At 30.7% G+C, this 20,487-nt stretch overlaps 2 protein-coding genes across 2 annotated transcripts; both read right to left on the reverse strand.

Moving 5' to 3' along the window:
- Positions 1-952: 952 nt before the first annotated feature.
- On the reverse strand, positions 953-4,269 carry LOC119674881 (the record flags this gene model as incomplete). The annotated part of the gene is made up of 1 exon (XM_038086037.1): positions 953-4,269. A coding segment is annotated over one exon (2,334 nt), but the record flags the coding sequence as incomplete, so codon positions are not given.
- Positions 4,186-18,838, reverse strand: LOC119686299 (SH3 and cysteine-rich domain-containing protein 3-like). The gene is made up of 5 exons (XM_038100851.1): positions 18,525-18,838; positions 14,737-14,885; positions 14,379-14,474; positions 4,438-4,632; positions 4,186-4,359 (listed from the first exon to the last, which is right to left on the reverse strand). The coding sequence occupies exons 1-5, from the start codon at positions 18,781-18,783 to the stop codon at positions 4,270-4,272; spliced, it is 789 nt and encodes a 262-aa protein (XP_037956779.1). The 5' UTR covers positions 18,784-18,838; the 3' UTR covers positions 4,186-4,269.
- Between the last annotated feature and the right edge of the window lie 1,649 nt (positions 18,839-20,487).

Genomic DNA, 20,487 nt, shown 5'->3' on the forward strand with positions numbered 1-20,487 from the left:
TTTTTATGTGAAAAAATGTGGTTAACCCAAAAATACTAAAAAAATAAATCCTAGACCACTTAATGATAAAAAGTAAAAACCTGTTTAAAACGTTGAAGACCTTATCATATCCAAAGTGGTCTAATATCGAATTTATGTTAAAACAATGTTGTGTTGAATATAGAGATGGAAACACAATCATTCAAGGTGCCCACGTTAAGTAAAAGTCTGAGAATCGGTTAAAAAGTTACCACAATAGATCCCTGAATATAATAGTAATGAACAAATTTGAACCGTTACGTTTAATTTTTAGGACCGCGACTACTTACCCTAACAAAAGTGAATCACTTTGAAGTCTCCATTTACGATAGCTACTACTACATTTATAGTTTATTTCGTTTCAAACTTCTTTATGGAATATTGTTTATATTTTTGATTTGGGTTTTAGGATTGATTTGGATATGATTTGGGAATCATATCATATCGTTTAGACTTAATTTTTCTTATTTATAATGGTATGATATCAATTGTTATGAGAAAAGACCACTCATACGTAAAATGTTCTCACACGATCTTATTGATGTTGATTTGTTTAAAATATTGGACTGGCATTATGACATTCAAGAACGTAGCCTTCAAGTGGAACGAATGAGGGAATATTTTTAATTTCTTTTAAAATTCAATAAGTAATGAAGTTCCGATATACGATATTTAGTGCGATTATCAAAAGTGCGGATCCTACAGCAGTACTAAGATAGAGAACTATTGAGATTAATCATCGAGCCGATTAGTTAATGGGTTATAACTTTCCGTCTATATAAAATAATTTTTTGTTCTCAAGCGTATTATTATACATAAACATTTAATGATGTTAAATTACTGTTATCAAGATAATTACTATATAGAATCAATTGTTAAAATCTATGTTTTATAGAATATATATTGTATGAAGCGTGTCTAATATTTGCGAAACTTTTTTTCCATCTTTCTGTCAATCATTGAAGAGATCTTTTTTTAGTGAAAATATTTTACTTAATTAATTAATTTGCTGCTTCAATAAGAAGCGATATCTCCATCTCTAATCTTTCAATCTGCAGGTAAAAACTATTATCGAGTACTAACAAAGAGATATGCTTATTTTGCCATTTAAATACATTTTCGATTTTAGGAGAAAGTAAAAACATTTCAGACACTTAGTAAAAAGAAAGATTCGAATTAGTATTATAATATTTCGTTATAAAAATTATAACAGCACCCTTAAGAGCACTCCAAAACCTTAACTAAACCCAACACCGCATTTAAAGAATATTGGAACTCACCTTAACGTATTTGAATATCATTCATAACAATCAATCTACAAAGAGTGTATTGTGCCTTCACTCGCATTTCTAAGAGTTCATTTTTTTATAGATACAATTCCTAAGTTCAAACCACACAGTAAAAAAGATGTTTCATAGGAAATTAAATTCGTTTCAGTAACTTTAGTTGTCATCGTTAATATCGGTGGAATAATATGCAAATCCTGTTGCAGCTCCATTATTCCTGTAGCAGTTCTCCATAAAATTTATTTGAAAATTCACTTAACAGTCAAAATAAAAACCATAAATTAGTTTTCCTATGGTATGGCATTGTTACGCGTTTATCAGAACATCATTTCGGTACCATCATCTTCCATATTTCAGTGCATAAAAATGTTACGTTCACATCATCATTTCAGGAGCTGTTTGCAAACTTGATCATGACTAAACCAAAATCCTTGACCATCTCATACACACTAGTTGTGATTACTAAAGAAGACGTGAGATGAATAGACGATGTACGAATTATTATAAATGATGTCGATACTACAGTGAGAGAGTTCACAAAGCTAGTCTTTCTGCTCACCGTTATGAATTGATTTGTGCGCTTCAGCGTTCATTTTTAACAATCTCCATACCACGGGAAGGTCCAGCACCATCAGTGTGGAAGCACAAGAGGCCGTGCTGAACTGCTGAATTTATGTTGCACTTGTGATTTTTCACTGTAGTCGTCGTAATTGTATAGCGGCGAGATTTTAAGACCAGTTTTTTCGGGAATTATTTTGAAATGTGGCTGTTCGGAGCTAACGATTAATGGACGCTTCATAGAGTGCATGTATTCGCCATGACGTGATGTTCCCATTGATCTTGCAGCATTGGGCATATTGAATTTTTTACAAGGATCAGGTTTACTTGCAACATTCATTTGGCAATTGTTTGGTGAGTATTTGTTGGGTTTATAAATGGAGAAAATATTATTAATCAGACTTAGTGCAGAGTGCCCGCCCGCTGATGGATGATGCCCACCAGATGTGGGCTGTTGCGTTTGTACGGTTTCTTCAGGATAAAAATTATTGTATTTGTAGGATGGCAAAGTATCTGTTGCTGGATAGACTTTATGACCGTAGTTATAGGAGCGATGCAGGGGCGAGCTAGCATGATCAAAAAAATGAAAATCAGTTGCATTGTTAATACCGTGTTTCTTTGAAGTAGAAGGAACTGTAGTAGATTCAATTTGCGGAGGTGATGGCATGCCTTCAAGCAAGGATTTTTTAATCATCATACGTTCGTGTTCCCTATCGTGCATATCTATTGGTTGGCCATTATTATAGCAGCCCACATTAACGTTTTTCACTTTGAGATTACTATGCATGTTGCGGCGCTGCATATCTATGTCGATGGGACTTGGTGCTTTTTCCAATTCTTCCCAATATCTTTCTAAATCTATGCTAAAATCTTCGAGATCCATTTCAGTGGAGTCAGAACACGTGTCATCATCATAACGACTAGGTGGTTGTACTTCTAGTAACGATTTACTGCGTGCTGGTCTTCGATAATATTGCGTACTCGGTCCTGCAATGGCTAAGTAGCGTTCATCTTCGTCTAAAAATTTGTCTTGCATCATAAGACGCTCACGCTCATCACGAATATAATGTTCTAAGTCTGTATCGTAAGACATGGCGCGGCAGTGCATATGCTCCTCTTCTTCGGCGGCCGGATGATGACCAGGGCAGTAAAGACGTGAACGTGGCCTGGCTGTATGGTGCTGTTGCTGGCGGTGGTAGCAATAGTCATCGTTGGCACAGCAACATATCATCGTGGGTGGCGGCGGCAGTGGCTGCTCACGTTCGCGTGCTGCATGCAGCGAGTAGCGCGAGGCCGTTGCCACACGATGATTGTTTCTATCCTCAATCCAGTCGGTGGCGGTATGCAGGTTTCTGTTGCTACCACCACTGGCACTAGCGCCATACAAACCCAGCGATTCACCACGACGCCAACCATGATGAGTCCCCGCATAGCTGGGATAGATATCATCTAATAGGCATTTGGCACTTGTACAGTGTTCGCGGGCACAGCATATATGTGTATCACAAACGTCATGGCCATACGTTAATGTGCTTTCATCTAAACTATTACTGATATAATAACCCATGGATTTCCGAAAAGCTTCCTGTTTTTCACGACGTGTATTAGCAGCTCGAGGTAAATCATAATCCATTACATCGAAAGGTGCAGTCTTGGAAGTGGCACTGAATGAATAAGATTTGGGCACATTGCTATGCTTCTTAAGTATAGATGTAGGTGTTGGGGCAGCACCAAGCGTTGCAGTACCACCACTTTCATAAACATTACCGCTAAAGCTACAACTCTGCACTTTCGGATATTGAAATTCTTTACAACTGGTAGAACGTTGTAACCCATAGCCTGGAGAACCTTCACCCTCACCTCTACGTTCTCTGGTATCAGGCGTTTCAAACAAATTATTATCTGCATAGAACTCATCTTGTTCGCGTATGTTACGAAGCTTTCTATATGTACCATATTTAATGCAATCCGGAACATAGTCATCCAAATCTTCCGAATGATTTGAATATATATTGTCTGTGTACCAGGTTGGGTCAAGCTGTTTGGGTTTTGGTTTAGCCTGTTGCATTCTATCCCGCTTCGATTGACGATAACTCTCAAAGCATATATTTTTCATTTTTTCTAATTTTTGTTCACGTATGCGCTCCCAATTTTCCCAATTTTTATCATTTTTATTTCTACCACCATAAGCAAGGCCATTACTTAGACTATAGTCAGCATTATAATCGATGTTTATGTTCTTTATATCATCTGAAGATTTCTCTTTACTGAGATTATTATAATTGGTCTTTCTATCACCGTTCTCGTTAATAACTATTCTAATTCTACGTTTTGTTTTGTCTAACAGCTTTGAGGAAAACGATGATTTTTGCGGTTTATCGCGTTCTTCTGGCGGCTCTTCTGGCTGTCACACCTCTTGCAGATATTTTATCGGACAATAGCCTTGACGATTGTCAGCTGAACGCACCTTCACCATACCATTGACTTCATCACCAGCCTAAATAGGAGAACAAATTCAATAATTACAGGATGTGAAGTAATTATGGAGCGCTGAATCTGATTATGAGTAACTCACCTGTATTACGATTTGATCTCTTAACAGTGTCATATTTTCACCACGTTCGCCATCTGAAACTTGTAAATTGTGCGTAACCTGTAAGGGTTTTTCATTGGCACTCAATCGTACACAATACTTGGATGGAAAATAACCAACACGTCCAAGTACTTTGCCTTTCCACCAATCTGGATCGGATGTATCTATAACAGTAACCTGTAAATAGAGAAGGAGTAGGTAACAAATGAACAGTTGTTTATTTTATTTTAGACAATAATAAATTTTTAATTTAACTATGAGGAGTATTTCTAAAGAATAGTAAGTTGTACTGTTGTACTACATATTCCTGCGGAGTTTTTTTTAAACTAATTTAAACAACTTAGGGGCATTCACAAATCTAATATCTCTTAACACAAGATCTTTGAAATCAGATTCCAGAAATGGTTTTCAGTGGCCCCGTTTTTGGTTATTTATCCCTAGAGAGAGTTTTTTTAACTAATTCGAACAATTCATGGCTATTGACAAACTCAATATCTCTTGCTTGAAGATCCTAGACTTTTGAGTTCCATTGTGTTTAAAACATCAAGTTTAATGAAATAATTATGCACCAGAACTTATGAAGTCCAGTGTGATATCCATCTTTGGAAACAGCTTTTTATGCTAATTCGAATAATTTACGGCTACTGACAAACCTAATATACCTAGCACAACATCTTAGACCTCAAACTAATGGAGAGAAAATTCGCTGCATTTCGGAGAATCTGCAGGTTTTGGTGTCCTTTAGTCTCGATTTTAAAAGATATTTTTATTTTCACATGTAGTGCAATACCAAGTTTAAAAAAAATAACAAATATTTTAATTTTCATGACTGCATTACCACAAATTTCTTAGAATACCAAGTTGTATGTGACTGACACATAGATGGCGGCACTAATACTAAATAAATATTTTATTTCAAAAGTGACAACCTTTTTAAGTTTACTGTCAAAATCATATGTTAATCCGACCATTTGTTTACAAGTTACAGTGCTTTAAGTGACGCTACTTTTGAGTTTTCAAAAAATGAATTCAAAGCAATTCCGTGTGCTGATTTATCATTGTTTTTTAATGAAAAAACATACTGTTCAATGCCAGGAATGACTTGACTCTACTCCATCGGATTCTACTCCATCAAAAAGAAGTATTTGTTATTGGTATGCCGAATTCAAACGTGGTCGTACAGACACCGATGACATTCCATCTACTGGACGGCCAAATGACGCTGTTATTCAAAGAGCTGTTTGGACATGTCTACGCGCAATAAGTCGGAGTTTCTGCGTCGGTACATCACGATGGATGAAACATGGATTTACCATTTCACTCCAGAGTCAAATTGGGAGTCTGTTGAGTGGCATGCAGCCGGTGAAAGCCGCCCAAAGCGACCAAAGACGCAGCAGTTGGCTGGCAAGGTTATGGCGTCTGTATTTTGGGATGCGCATGGAATAATATTCATCGACTATCTCCAGAAGGGAAAGACCATCAACAGCGACTATTTTATAGCGTTATTGGAGCGTTTGAAAGACGAAATCGCAAAGAAACGGCCTCATATGGCGAAGAAAACAGTTTTGTTCCACCAAGACAATGCACCGTGTCACAAGTGATGAAAACGATGGCAAAATTAAACGAATTGACCGTATTCTCCAGATCTGGCCCCCAGCGACTACTGGCTCTTCACAGACCTCAAAAAGATGTTCCGTGGTAAGAGATTTGGGTCAAATGATCAAGTAATCGCCGAAACTAACGCCTATTTTGAAGGCAATGAAAAATCGTTTTACAAAGGCGGTATCGAAAGATTGCATAAGCGTAGGAATGATTGTATCTCCCTAAAAGGGGACTATGTTGATGAATAAAAACCAATTTTGGCAAAAAATGTGTTTTAATTAGTTAGTCATACACATTATTGAACGAAGTGTTACGATTTTAGAGTTCCATTCTGCTTAAAACCGCAAGTTTGATGGGACAATGGTAAACTGCGATTTATGAGTTCCATTGTGCTATTAATCCCTAAAGAGAGTTCGGACAATTTGGGGTTATTGACAACTTGATCTAAGACCTCAGATTCCAGAATTGAGAAGGAGATTCTCAATGTTTTACAGAATTTGCAGACTTCGGTGACTTTTAATCCCATTTTTAAAAGATGATCAACAGGAGCATTTCAACAGACGCTAGTAGTTAACCTCAAGTTACTAAAAAGCATCTCAATACACGGGATGTGTAATTAATATTTATTTTTTTTACTTTCCTCTTAAACTATTCCATTCTTCCGATTAAATTATAAGCAAATTAATGAAGTTTGACTATACTCGTATTCAAAGTAATTTTTCCTTTATTAATTAAGTTTACTCATGGTTTAATTGGGATAAATGCTGTTACAATGTAAAGTTTTACTGCTAATCAAGTCGGATTTAGCTGGTGTAAGCAGTTTGCCTTTTATCGCATTTTAAGTATTTATCAAACGTATCCTTATGGCTTTTTCCGTATGGCAAGTCGTTGGCTAATTTATATATCATGAAAAAGTGAATGGCAGTGAGCAATGATGCAGACACGCCAGACAATTCCTTAGCTCTTGGCTGTTGGCTGCTGTCTTCTTATGGCGTTGCATCATTCGTTTTCCTCTGTTTTCCGTTTCCTGGAACTTGTTCCGTTATTTTTGTATCCACTTAACGGTTTTCACATTGACTGACTGCTGGTAATGACTGAGATTAATGCTGCCGGCAATACAAAATACAAAATTGCCAAGTGCTAAAGTAAAATTGTGTCATGTTCAATTGTTTGGAGCTCGGAGCTCAGAGCTCAGTCCTCATATTTTTTTTATATTTTTGCTTTCCATGGTTCTATTATAAATGTTTCACTTTGATGACAAGTACTCAGTAACTATGCTTTGTTTATATGCAATATTTTCCTTTGTGTTTACATGTCAGGCCATAAAATTGGCAACTGTACAAATAATTATTCTTATGTGGTAAATGAAAAAATGAAAAAATATCACTGAATAAATTAAAACAAAAGTTTATGCAAATTTAAATCGAAATAAATCTTCCCAAATTCGAAATCATCAATTCAGATTTATAACAGAATTTATTAAATAATAAAAAATTTAATTTTACCATTTGCAAGCAATGCTTCATTGTAAAGCGATTTGATCCATTGGGAATAAATAAATAATATTAGGATATGCAAATATAGAAAATATCGTTTAACCGAATTTATAGCAGGAATACTCGAAGGCAACGAATTTGTTAAAATTTAAAAATAAAAGTTTATAAAAAAAATATTTATAAAATATATATAGTATATATATATTTTAAAAGTACGCGGATTTTGTAAATAAAACACACAAATTTAAATTTTATTCCAAATTTATTTTATCTCCTTCAAAATATGCTCCTTCTGAAGCGATACACATATGCCAACGCTTAACCCAATCTTTCATAAACTTTTCGTAGGTCCGTGAAGGTATGGCTTTTAGTTCCTTCAGTGAATTCTCTTTTACCGATTCAATCGACTCAAAACGCTTACCACGAAGGGGCAATATGAGTTTCGGGAACAGAAAAAAGTCGCACGGCGCCAGATCTAGCGAATATGATACCTCAGCGATGTCAGTGGTGCCATAGTTTCCATAGTAAAAATCGCTAAATGCACTTGAGGTAGTCTCACATTAACAGCTGCTGTTAACAAACTAATTGACAGATGGCGCTCAAATTTGTACCATATGTCAAGAAAGGGTGTAGCAACATAACAAAAAAAATTTTTTGAAAAAGGTCTATTACTTAAGAAGTAGTTAACAAATAAAAAAATCCGGCTACTTTTTGAGTAGAAGGTATATCAAAATTTTAACGTACACACTTCAAAACACAATTCGACTGCATATTTGTATCAGATTAAGGATAATATAGTTTTCTATCTTTCCTGCTAATGTCGAGTAAGTGGTTCATTAAATTATTTTTAAACAATATATGAATATAAAATAATTTATTTACGGCCGCTAATGTAAATAAATGGCATATTAAGTCTTCTTAAACAACATATTAATCAGGATTAAATGATTTATCTACAGCTGCCTATATAAACACCAGTAGTTTGCTCGATAACAGAGCTAATCGCATGAAATTGTGCATAGGAACTGTTTCGTAATTTATAGACAGACCAAGTTTGAATATAAATGATATTGGTTGATGTTATCAACTACCAACCAACTAACTTTATGCAAATGGTATTGCAGCATCCGTAATACTAATTTTTGTTATCAAAAAATGAAATATTGCTTGTGAAGTTGCATGCAACGCACTGAATGAGATGTCGTACTCTACAAACTGCACTTATACTAATCTATGCTAATCAATTTAACAATGTCTGTTTGTTTATCATTAAAGTATGCGTGCACTTTGAGGCACAATAGACCCAATGGTCACAGTGTCACATCTTTTAACCATAACAATAATAAGTTCAGTTTTTGACTTAATTTAGAGAAATCTTGCATCGAAACTTTTTACAAATCCGCTCATATTAAATTGAATTTGATTAAATTGTTTGCTTTTGTTAATAATTGTCAATAAAAAAAAAACTGCGGTAGTTTTTTAATATTCAACTCGCATTTCGATATGTCAATTCAATAGACAGAGATTAATATGGTGACATATTATTCAAGATAAAGAGTTGGTTTCCTGCGCCACACAACTTATTAATAAAGTCATTCTTCTGGGTGCAATAAAAAAGTTATATTTATATTCTTCTCTATAACTCTTAAACGTAAGAGTTCTACGAGAAAGTATCTTAGTACGCATCATAGTGCTATCGACACATCTATTTAGGCATTAAGCTTATTATACTAGGAAGCTATTCAGATAATCTACATTCTTAGTTCAGTTGAGCTGAAACTTGGTTTTATTGCTATGAAATAAAGTTAATTACTTCAAAATCAGTGAAAGTAGCTTTAACTTTAAGGTGAAGAGTTTAGTTAAGGTATTTTTCAATTATTTTTCATCAAAGTAACTTCATGAAGTACTTACTATATATGTACTAATACTAAATTAATCAGATACTAAATTAATCTGAAAAACTCTCATAAAAGCAAAATGACAATAAAATATTTTAAAGATTAAATTTGACTTTAACGTCAGTTATGACGACACTGACTATTTTACGTAATGGAATTGTATTGCATTTAATACAAACATTTCAAATAGTAGTGAATTGCAATAACAAAAATTTTTATTTAATTTTTATTAATTAAAATTTCGACTGACCATACAGCTGCTTCGATTATTGCCAAGTACCCATCATCAATGGTTCTGGAAATATTTCTTAAATTTAAATTATTAAATTAAATTAAATTATTTTTTAATTCATCAAGGGTAGAATTCATATCCTGCCAATTTTGAAGCTTAGGATTAATGTTCATTAGTCAACTGATCCATAGCTTTTTTGTTATGGCAATATTCTACTATGAAAAGCTCACTTTAATTCAAAAACTAAATAAATATACTGATTATTGGGTTGAACTTTCTAAACCAAAAAGATTTTTGTGTCCACCAAGCAATAAAAAAAACTGTGTGAAGATATAGTCAACAGATAATGGGGACTAAAAACCAATCTGATATTGAAATTCTTTAGTGTTACCAATAAAAAAAAGACACTGCGAGGTTAAGTAATGTTTCTGCTTAATGTTTCAAAAGCTAATGTACATAAACATCTCATTATTCCCTATTAGAATAAAGGATGAAGAAGGTGAAATTGCCAACAATTTGATTTGATAGGCCCAATTAAAATAATAACAGTTCAAATCTGAACCTTGCAGATAATAATGAGAAGACACTTACTCATTAAGTTTTCTAGAATAAGTAAATTTGTATTGAAGTATATAACATAAATAAAATATAATAAAAAGATTTTGCTAATTTAAAACTGACAACTTACAAAAATTATTATTTTAGGACAGATTGTACAAAAAAATAAGAATACGAGTGTATACAATATATAATTGCATCATATCATGCTTAAGCAAAATATTGATTATATATGTAGTCGAAACGCATATAATTAGTAAATAGCAATAGGATTGATTTAAATGAATTGGTTTCAAAGAAGACAAGAATTTACAAGACGACCGGAAAGGTGATAGCCACAGTTTTTCGAAGAGCAGGTGACATTAATTATTTTCCATCGATGATTAGTACTTAGCCCTGTTGAAATATTCAACCACATTTTCGAGGAACGACTCCTTTAATGTGCAGAGAAAAATATATTTTTCCGTCAATATCATGGACGGGTACGCAGGTGCAGTTCAAATTCAATATTTTGCAAAAAAATCAATTTTGAAACAAAAAAATTTTAATCTTATTAAATTATGAAGACACATAATGATTTAATGGATTAAAAATTGGTACTATTCGAATGAACTATAATTAATATACGAGTATTAAAAGTTTTTTGAATTAGGGTCGTTTTCCATTTGGCGATTTTTTGACACCCCGTTTTTCGCTAAATTTATTTTATTGATTTCCCAGCCATGTGAATGTTTTTCGCTTCAGAGTTGACGGAATATAATAATTTCCTAAAGTTATGGCAAGTGGTATTTTCCACTAACTTGGCTTTCATTTAGTGAAAGTGATTATAGTGATTAAGTGGTTATAGATCCGGATGACGTAGATACAGTTTTAATAATATTAATTTATGTTAAATCGTGATCCTGATGATGACTCTCAAGGAGTGTGGAAATATAGAATGTATTAAAAAATATTAAATAAATGTTGAGTTATTTAACAAAAAGTAACCTAAAGTCGGATTAAAAAATATATAAAAACCATTATAAACAAACAGGTCGATAAATAAATTCAAAATTTTAAAAGTAATTACTTTTATAAAACCCATAACATATATATAACATTAAAAACACCATTGAGCGAATACCCATCGTTAACTTACTTTTCTATTAACTTATTTTAAAAGGGTGTCCGGAGAAAAGAAGTTAAGTTCTTCAAAATATTGATAAAAAATACATTGTTTTAGTAAAGTTATATTTCTAAGAAGAATGTTGGTTACAAAAGTTTTCACTATACATATTTCTTTTAAACGAATAATCGAATCGAGCGCCTTTACATAAATGAGTAATCGGTTCACTTTGTTTGTAGTACTAAAATATTTAATCTTTCTTATGTATAAAATTTGAAAACATTTATTTAAAAAAAAATCAAATAAATAATAAATAAATAAATAAAATAAGTAAAAGTAAAATTGTTCATTTCCCAGTTGTTTATTTCGAACCCAAATAAAAATTTTGGGTTAATACCACAAAACTGATAAATAAAATTTACCAAAAAATTTCGCTTGTCGAATTGGGAATATCATGGAAAGTCCTTTGGATTGTGTGTGTACAAAAATTTATAAAAAAAATTGCTTAACAAATACAAATATTTGCAGAGGACGACATGCAAGCTCTGCAATTTGACCCAAAGAGCAATCAGGTTGATACAAAAAAGTACAGGATATGCGAAGATTGTGTGAATTTAATGAAAATCATTTTAAACATTTAAAAAAACGTTTCAATTTTATTTGTATGTTGCCTTAATATTTGATGAAGATTAAATGCTACATATCAGGTGTATTAGTTCATCACAAATGACTTGTCTTGTTAAAAACAATTTGGAATTGATTTAGCTACAAATACCCTGGGAATCATATAATTTTTCACTTTTTTATGGTTTCATTCAAGCCATCTAAAGTTGAATAGATATTTAACATTCAAAAATTAACATTAGAATCAACTGCAGAAATTAACATCATGGAAAAGTCGTTGTAATCTATATGTATATTTGGCGACTGGATGTATCTATTAAAATTCTTAAATGCCATCAAACACACTTTCGATGTCAAGTTATATTAACATATAAGCATTTCGAATAAATCTCTTAAATAAGCAACTTGCCCTAGAAATATATATCACTCATTTTATTTATCTGATCATTCCATCAACATCGTCTAAAAATTATTAAAGTTTGCTTGTACTTCTTCTTTTTTATATGTCAATTCTATTTCGAATATTGGTGATCATATAATATGAAACTACATTGTTTAAACTAACTTTGAATAAACATAATTACAAATTTTTTACAATATCTGCATATGGTTATTTGCAGCCAGCTATATATATATATATAAGGTTGCCGACTTCTCGTATTCCGGTCCATTGACGGATGTTTCAGAGCTATGAAAACTGTTTCTTATCAATACCGATTTCTTTTCGATTTTTCACTGAATAATTATTTGGAGAAACTAATATTTTGGATTTCTCATAAAATGCTTTAGGTAGGCTGTTTTACTTCTCTTTACAGTTGCTAACAATTCGTGATCACAATTCATTCTTCGTTAAACTTCATTGTTGGTACCATGGCTCATCCATGGAATATTAGGAATTCTTCGAAAAATTCATAACTTTAATTCTTTGAGCTTGTTAACATCAGTGACTGTCGGCAATACGAGTGATGTAATCTGCACATTTAATACAGTTAATAAAAACAGTATTTTAATACTGTTTAAATATTTTTTGAAAGTATACATTGAATAACAGTGACGATCGCAGGTAACCTTGTCTAACGCCTCCTGAAATAGATATTTCTTCTGTTATATCGCCATCGATGACGATAAAAATACATGAGCAGTTTGTTGTTAGTATAACTTTTTAATGTATCGAATTTCCTTGTCATCAAAAACATTGTTTTGAAGAATTTCAAAACATAGCATAATAGGCTATAATTTTTCGTAATCGAAAAACGTCTTTGTAGGGCCATGTTATGCAGAGTGTCCCGGGCACGGCATGAGGACAATTATTGTTGTTTTCAATGTAAATTTTAAATTTGAGAATGAGAGAAAAAACAATATGGCCGTTCAAACTCCGGCATGAGAGCCGGCGTATTTGTGCCAAGAACTAACAAGAGCATCTTAGTCAATGGAATGAATCACCATCGAGAATCATCTTAGCCTTAATTTTAGGTTTAAAATTTATTTAAATTCTTTAAGATTTATATAAGAATATAACGGGTAATAAATCTAAGTGCATATCTACGGTCTAATAAAATGGTTTCGGTTATATTGATTTTGGAAGAAGTAATATTGATTTACTACACCTTATTAAAGTGTTGTTGATAAGTCATTATCGTTTAGAAAAACATAATACGTAGATTGAGTACCTGTTTTAAAAATTTCGGCCGTAGCTGAGGAGTAGGTAAGAAAAGTGTTTAACATATGCTTTGACATTGTTCAGCTCAGGGTAGGGACTTACTTTTTAGAGGATTTTAGTGAATTGCATATATTGAAAAGAATTTTATTAAAGGTTCGAAATAGTTTATATAATTATTATTATATATAGTTTATATATACATATATACAGTTAATAAATAAATATAATGTAATAGAGATGAGAAGTAGTAGCATTAATATTAAGTTCTTATGATTTTATACTAACACAACCAGTAATAAACCCAAGTGTATATATTACAATATATACGACCAAGTGTGGCTTTTTGGCTTCTTTCATATTGATTTTAGGGGACGCATATTCGGTTTAGTGCAGGCTATCAGCGAGAAGTTACGGAATTTTGAAAGGATACATGCTACACATCTATATTTCGATTGTAATGATTAAGATCTTACTTTTAATTTATTAACTTATAAAGAAATCTAACCCGTTGGATATCTGAGATATATAAAACGAATATAACATTATATATTAGCTATATATATAAACTATATAGCTATATTTATGCTTTCTTTTCTTTGAAATTTATTTGTACAACTAAGGATTACAATATTAGTTTTCCCAATCTTACAGAATCTTATTTTCATCCTATACATAATATATTATATTTCATTTGTAATATTATGAGTTTTTTTATTTACTCCTATTGCTGTTGGTAAATGCAACTTACCTTATAACCAGCCTTTAAATCGAGTTCATCAGCATGGCGTGCTTTGAAGTTGTACAGTATGACATATAAATTGGTCGGCAAAAGTCGGTGAGATTTCTGAAATAATTTTGACATATTTCTGTTTAAATAAAAGTTCTTATTGTGGAAATGTGTATAAAAACTAAATATGTATAAGAAATCGAAATATTTAAATAAACATTTATTATAAATTTTTAAATAAAATAAAAAATTAATATATAATTTAAATATTTAAATAAATATTTATTAATTTTTTTAAATGTATTTATTTTTTTAAATAAATTTACCAGTTCCTAATATTGTGAAAACAATAAAAAAACTACAAATAAAAAAGAAATACCTGAAATTGTCTTACAGGAGATGGACATGGTGAAGTGCTGGCCGATGATTGTGATTTCTCCATTTCGTCGGGTAGATCAACGCTTCCACCACGCATGCCACGACTTGCATAAAGCAATTTGCGACCCGGATGCGAAGGACTTGAGGGCGCTGTAATTGGATGTTGTATTGCTGTTAGCATGATATGTGTGGAATAGTACGTGCCAAATGCAATTTAATTATCACAAAAGTAGTGTTAGTATAATAGATAGAAAAGAAATAGAATAGAGAGTTAAGAGCGTGCAAAGGACTAATATAGAAAATAAAAATTTATAAGGAAGAAATTTGGGAATACTACATATGGAAAGCGGAAAGATCGAATGTTTTACAATTTTTATTAATATTGCTCTTTGAGCTAAGAGTAATCAAATGTTTCATTTGTGGTACAAGTTGAAAATATTCAGTTTGTGGTTATATTGTTTTGCTAGGTTTATGTATTATATTGCATTAAGCTTTTAACTACTTTGTAAACTTGTTAATCTAATATGTAAATATATATTAATTTATGTATATTATATATTTTAATTAACAAATAAATACTTTTAATTACTTGAACATTTGTAACTTTAACAAAACAATAACAACATGACTTCTTAACGAAACTGGAACAAGTATCTAAATATCTACTTTCAAAATAATTTGCATATTAAACTTCAAAGCTTCTTGATTAATATCACAATACAATATACATAATGATGAACGAAATGATTATGATGTTTGCTTATACGTTGTTGTATTAATTTACAATTTACAATATTTTATATATAATATAATACATATTCATCAACATTTTAGTATGACATTCAAACCCCTGCTTTTTACTTCGTATTAGGTAAGATAAAAATCGGTTTTTAAGTTTAGTGGAACTTAAAGTAACTTAATGCACATTTTATTATTAATATGAGTAGCGTCAACTAAAAAATGACCCTCAAAAATTTAATTAAGTACTAAAATATTTAAAGTAGAATAGGATTTTGTGATTTAAACCTTTTAAATGAGTTTTCAAAAACCTCTTTTTATATGGGGCTTTGTATACGTTATTGTTGATATGGTCCTTTCTTTATTAAATCAGATATGTTCTTCATGAAATAGAACACAGAGATGGTCATAAGGTACAAAAATTGGTGAGTTTTCCAATTCACCATTGAAGTATCAAATATCAATATATCACCTAAAGGATCAAATGTCACCTATATGTCTATATTTAAGTATTTATTTTAAAATTGGACATAAGTAATAGCAAAATTTTTAGTTTATTTGGAATTTAAATTTAATAATATTTATATACTCGTATAATAAAGATAAAGTTTTTTTAAAAATTTAGTTTTGTTGTTGTAACTTCCAATATACAAGAGTGGTAGACAGATAATGGTTTGCAAACATCTAGTAAAATTTATTTTAACAATAATTTGGTAAAGAGATCTGATTTTCAATTGGTATAAGTTAGTAAATACATTAACGACCCACTTTATTCACGTAAGTTCTCCACACTAACATTCAGAAAATCAATCATATATCTGCGCGAATTGAGATGCTATGCAGAGATATTAGTTTTACGGTAAAACTTTGGAACCATTGCAGTATAATATATATAGCCCTTATTGGTTAATATTGCAGCTAATAGGAGGATTGCAAAAGCTAGTCTTATAATTCTTCAGATCCTTAAATTTTTAATCAAGAAATTATCGTTTTAGAACGTCTTAGTCAGGTACCAAATGTACACTTAAATAGTATATTATGCTATATTATAGATTTGACTAAGTTTTAAACCTTTCAACAGATATGGATGAAATCCTAGAATCGATGTAATAAAGTATTCTATCCTATCGTTATATTATTGTACTTGATGCTTATGCCCGAATTAGGAAATTAGACCCGAATTAAATTCAGAAAATGGTGATAAACTTTACTATTATTTATCATTATTTATCTCTTCGTATCCAGATCGTGCTGTATTAAAATAAAAAACCAATTCTCAGTTTCTATTAAATTTAAAGGACAAAACAGATGATATTTTAAGTCACATTGATCAACATTTCTATGTAAAACTTTCAATTGAAAAGTGTACTTAAAAAATATCAAGAATTTTTTGATTTCTCTAAGCCCAAAAGAAATTCTAGGCACCCTAAAAAGGAATAGGCCACTATAATTTGAATTATTTAGTTTCCTTCATAAGTCTAAGAAGATCGGTCGGAGCAAGAGTATGAATATAGTGGATTAAATAAATGAAGGACCTTTGAGGGACTGTTGCAAGGTAATACCGTGTGGTAATTATATATCTTGACAATATTCCATAGATTATATAATAGCGATATACAAAATTAGAAGAAAATCGAATTTATGTAAGTAAAAGAGAATAAAAAATTATGTGTTGGTGTGAACGCAATTTAATTAATTAAGTTAGTTTTAAGTATATGGACTTATAAGTCAAGCCTGGAGATTTTCATTGAGTTGACATTTTAAGTCAGTGATTGCTTAGCTTCGAACTTGAATTTGTTAGATAGAACATTATAATTAGAAATATATATAATGAATCACATTCTTTTGAAACATATGTAATGCTCTAAAATCTAAAAAATTTATCATTAATTTTTTTTCGAAGACCTAATTATAATAACTTTTATTTATTTGTGTAATAGTTTGTTACTTAGTTCCTCAAATTGATTAGGTCACTTTTAAGGATTATTAAAGATTATTTTTAAATTATGTCAATTAGTTCTTCTGTATAGTTCTATTGGATGATTTAATTGATCATGATTTTTAAAGGGATATAAAAATTAAGTTACTTTAAAAGGACGAATAATAACAAAGTTCATGGATTATGGTCAACATTTGAGAATTCAGAGTAAGACTGGCAAATCTGTATTAGAGAAGTGTCTGGGTTTATCATTCGATACGAAATGAAACTCTAGATTTTGCATTAGCACAAAAAAAAATTTCTTTCATTAAAGAGAAGAGTGAATTATAAACAAATGTATTTCATGATCGAATCTACGAAATAAATAAAGAACATATTTCCAAGTAACCGATTTACAACTTATTAGAATACGAAGAAAGACCCTATGCTCCATAAGGAGAAGAAGAATACAATAAGTAAGTAAGTAAGAATATAATAGAATAGACATCTGCTACAAATGAGCACTGTAATCTTAACCCAAGTTTTTGTGTTACACTTTATTCTTACCACATAAAATACAGCTTTTTAGAAAATGTTTTTGGGTTTCTATTTTTTGTAGAGTATATAGATGCTCCTAATGCAGTTGAGATAAGTAAGCCTGGTTTTTGAATTAACTCTGATTGTTTTAAAATTACTATAATTTAATAGTATTATAAAGTTAACGTTTTTTAGTATAATATAAATAAAGTTCCATTTGGTATGATATGTAAAAAATTTTAAATTTTTGTAATTTCTTAATTAACCTCGAAATTTTTAAAATAATTAAGTTAGTTTAAAATGAAAAGAAAAAAGATTTATATTACTATTTACTTACATCTCTTAAAAAATCCTTCTTAAATACTTCAATTGAGTTAGTAAAAATTTAACATGAATGCAGCTTTGAAGCTTCAAGGGGTTTTCACAAAAGTACTGTGGAAATTATTTCATTTTGTTTACGGTTTTAAGTTATCAAAGGCAATAAGTTTAGAGTGGAAGTAGTTTGGGATTGTGTTAGTACTGAATAGGGGGACTTAGCACCGAGTATTGGTGCAGTTGGTAATACATACTTTTTTGGAAGTTGTAAATTTACTTACAATGCAAACGACTGTTGTTAGAGGGCGGTGTACTGTGCTCCAAGTGTCCACCCGAACCGCCATGATAGTAACCGCCAGCTGTGGATGGTCCAGCAACAGGCTGTTGCCGACGTCGTATTTGCCCATGCAATTCCGTTGATTCGGGGGAATCCAAACTAAGTGATTTCATGCGTAAATTTAATTTCTGGCGACGTGGCGAATGTGGAGCTATTTTTTCCAAATTTTTTTTTTGTTTGGTATTGTGGTTTTGATGGTGCATTTTTATGAAGTTTTTTATATATATATTTTATATACGGAAATGTTATGTTGATGAGCATGAGGTGAGCGCAGCAAAAAAAATTCGAAGAAAATTATTTATAAAATGCATTAATTAATAAATTTTTTTATAATTCAACTACAATAAATTTAATTTAAATAAGCGTTAAAAAATTTAAAAAACACTAAGCAAAACAAGATTAACATTTAATATGGAGAGAAAAAGACAGAAACTGAGTATAAGTTGAAGATTTTAAAGAATTTTCGACTGTGTAAGAGAAGGCAGTGTTGGTGATTAGCGAAAGGCGCGAGTAGCAAAGTAGTAGTGTTGCAAAGTGTTTTAGAAAAGTATTTTTTTATATTGGAAAAATGCTTAATGCTGCAAGAAGCATTTAAAATTGTGGTTCTGTATGTTTTACTATAATTTGCTAAAATTTCAATATTTTGTGAATATCTTTTTTATTTTATTAAATAACACCTTTAATACAAATAGTGAAATTTTATGCTATTATTAAAACTATTTTGTGTTACGTTTGTTAAATCTTTTTTTTTTTTGCTTTAATTCGGTTTATTGTGTTAACTGAATTTCCTTGAGCTGTATTTCTCTGTTTTATATACAATTTCTGGCATTACCATTATTATTTATATATCTTGTGTTCTGTTGAATTGTTTAATGTATAAAATATTTTCCATTCAATGCTTTCACTACAGAAACAATATGGCTAGCTACGTTAGCTACGTACAACATTTCAACAAACCCAAGCCAATGCAAGCAAGTGAATTAGTTCGGAATAATATGGAATATTTGGAATCTGGAAATGCTTGTCCTTAAGCTATTTTAGTGTATCAGTATTATGGCATCTCTATTTACGTGCAAAAAGCTACAATAATTTTAATAAATACTCGAAAGTGCACAGAATTGTGAAATAAGTTGTAATTGAAAATAACCATAAGTCGAAACAATAGTATGAAATCATAAATTCTCTTGTGTTATTTGTTGAATTGTAATATGAATAGTTGAGGTGTTAGATATGCAGTTATAATAAAACAAATACATTTATATATACGAGAAAACATATATATCTACGTCACTATATATATATATATATAGAAACAATTTTAATGTAAGTATTCTGCAGTGGACGATAGTTAATTAAATATTCCTATAAAATATTCAGCATGCTTGAGGCAATTTAATTACAATAATGCATAAGTACAATAACAAAATATAAATAAATTAAATAATAAAATATCAAATTAAATACTGAGTTTATTTTCTTGGAAAGAGATTATAGGTTAGTGATGACTTACTATGCACAGATGAATAAAAAATACATAATTATTTTTTGTTAAATCAAAGTGTATACAAATGCAAATAACTTAAATGTTTCTATTTTAGAGAGAATTTTAATTAAATTCACTTTTTTTTCAGGCATGAGTAGAATACTTTGATCATTCGAAATATTTTTTAATAATATTTTAATATATTAAAAAAGTTTCTAAGAAAAATAGTAGATTCTTGTTTCCTGACAGCTTTATACTATTATTATTTAAACAATAATATTTTAATATAAAGTAAAAGCGTTAAAAATTCTATATAACATACATCAGTGATAAAACATATCACATGTATGCTATGAACACAACAGTTTCTACAATTTGTAGTAATATAATTTTAAGAGTCTGATTTAAAAACCCATCAGAAGGC

This window comes from Teleopsis dalmanni, chromosome 2 (genome assembly GCF_002237135.1).
Source record: "Teleopsis dalmanni isolate 2A chromosome 2, ASM223713v2, whole genome shotgun sequence".
NCBI lineage: Eukaryota > Metazoa > Arthropoda > Insecta > Diptera > Diopsidae > Teleopsis > Teleopsis dalmanni.

Excerpts from the sequence above, each read along its gene's own strand:
- LOC119686299 (XM_038100851.1), bottom strand. The coding sequence starts at position 18,783 with ATGCACCATCAAAACCACAATACCAAACAAAAAAAAAATTTGGAAAAA. Across the intron at positions 14,886-18,524 it reads TAACAACAGTCGTTTGCATT|CGCCCTCAAGTCCTTCGCAT; the intron begins GTAAGTAAATTT and ends ATCCAATTACAG. Across the intron at positions 4,360-4,437 it reads GAGATCAAATCGTAATACAG|GCTGGTGATGAAGTCAATGG; the intron begins GTGAGTTACTCA and ends TCTCCTATTTAG.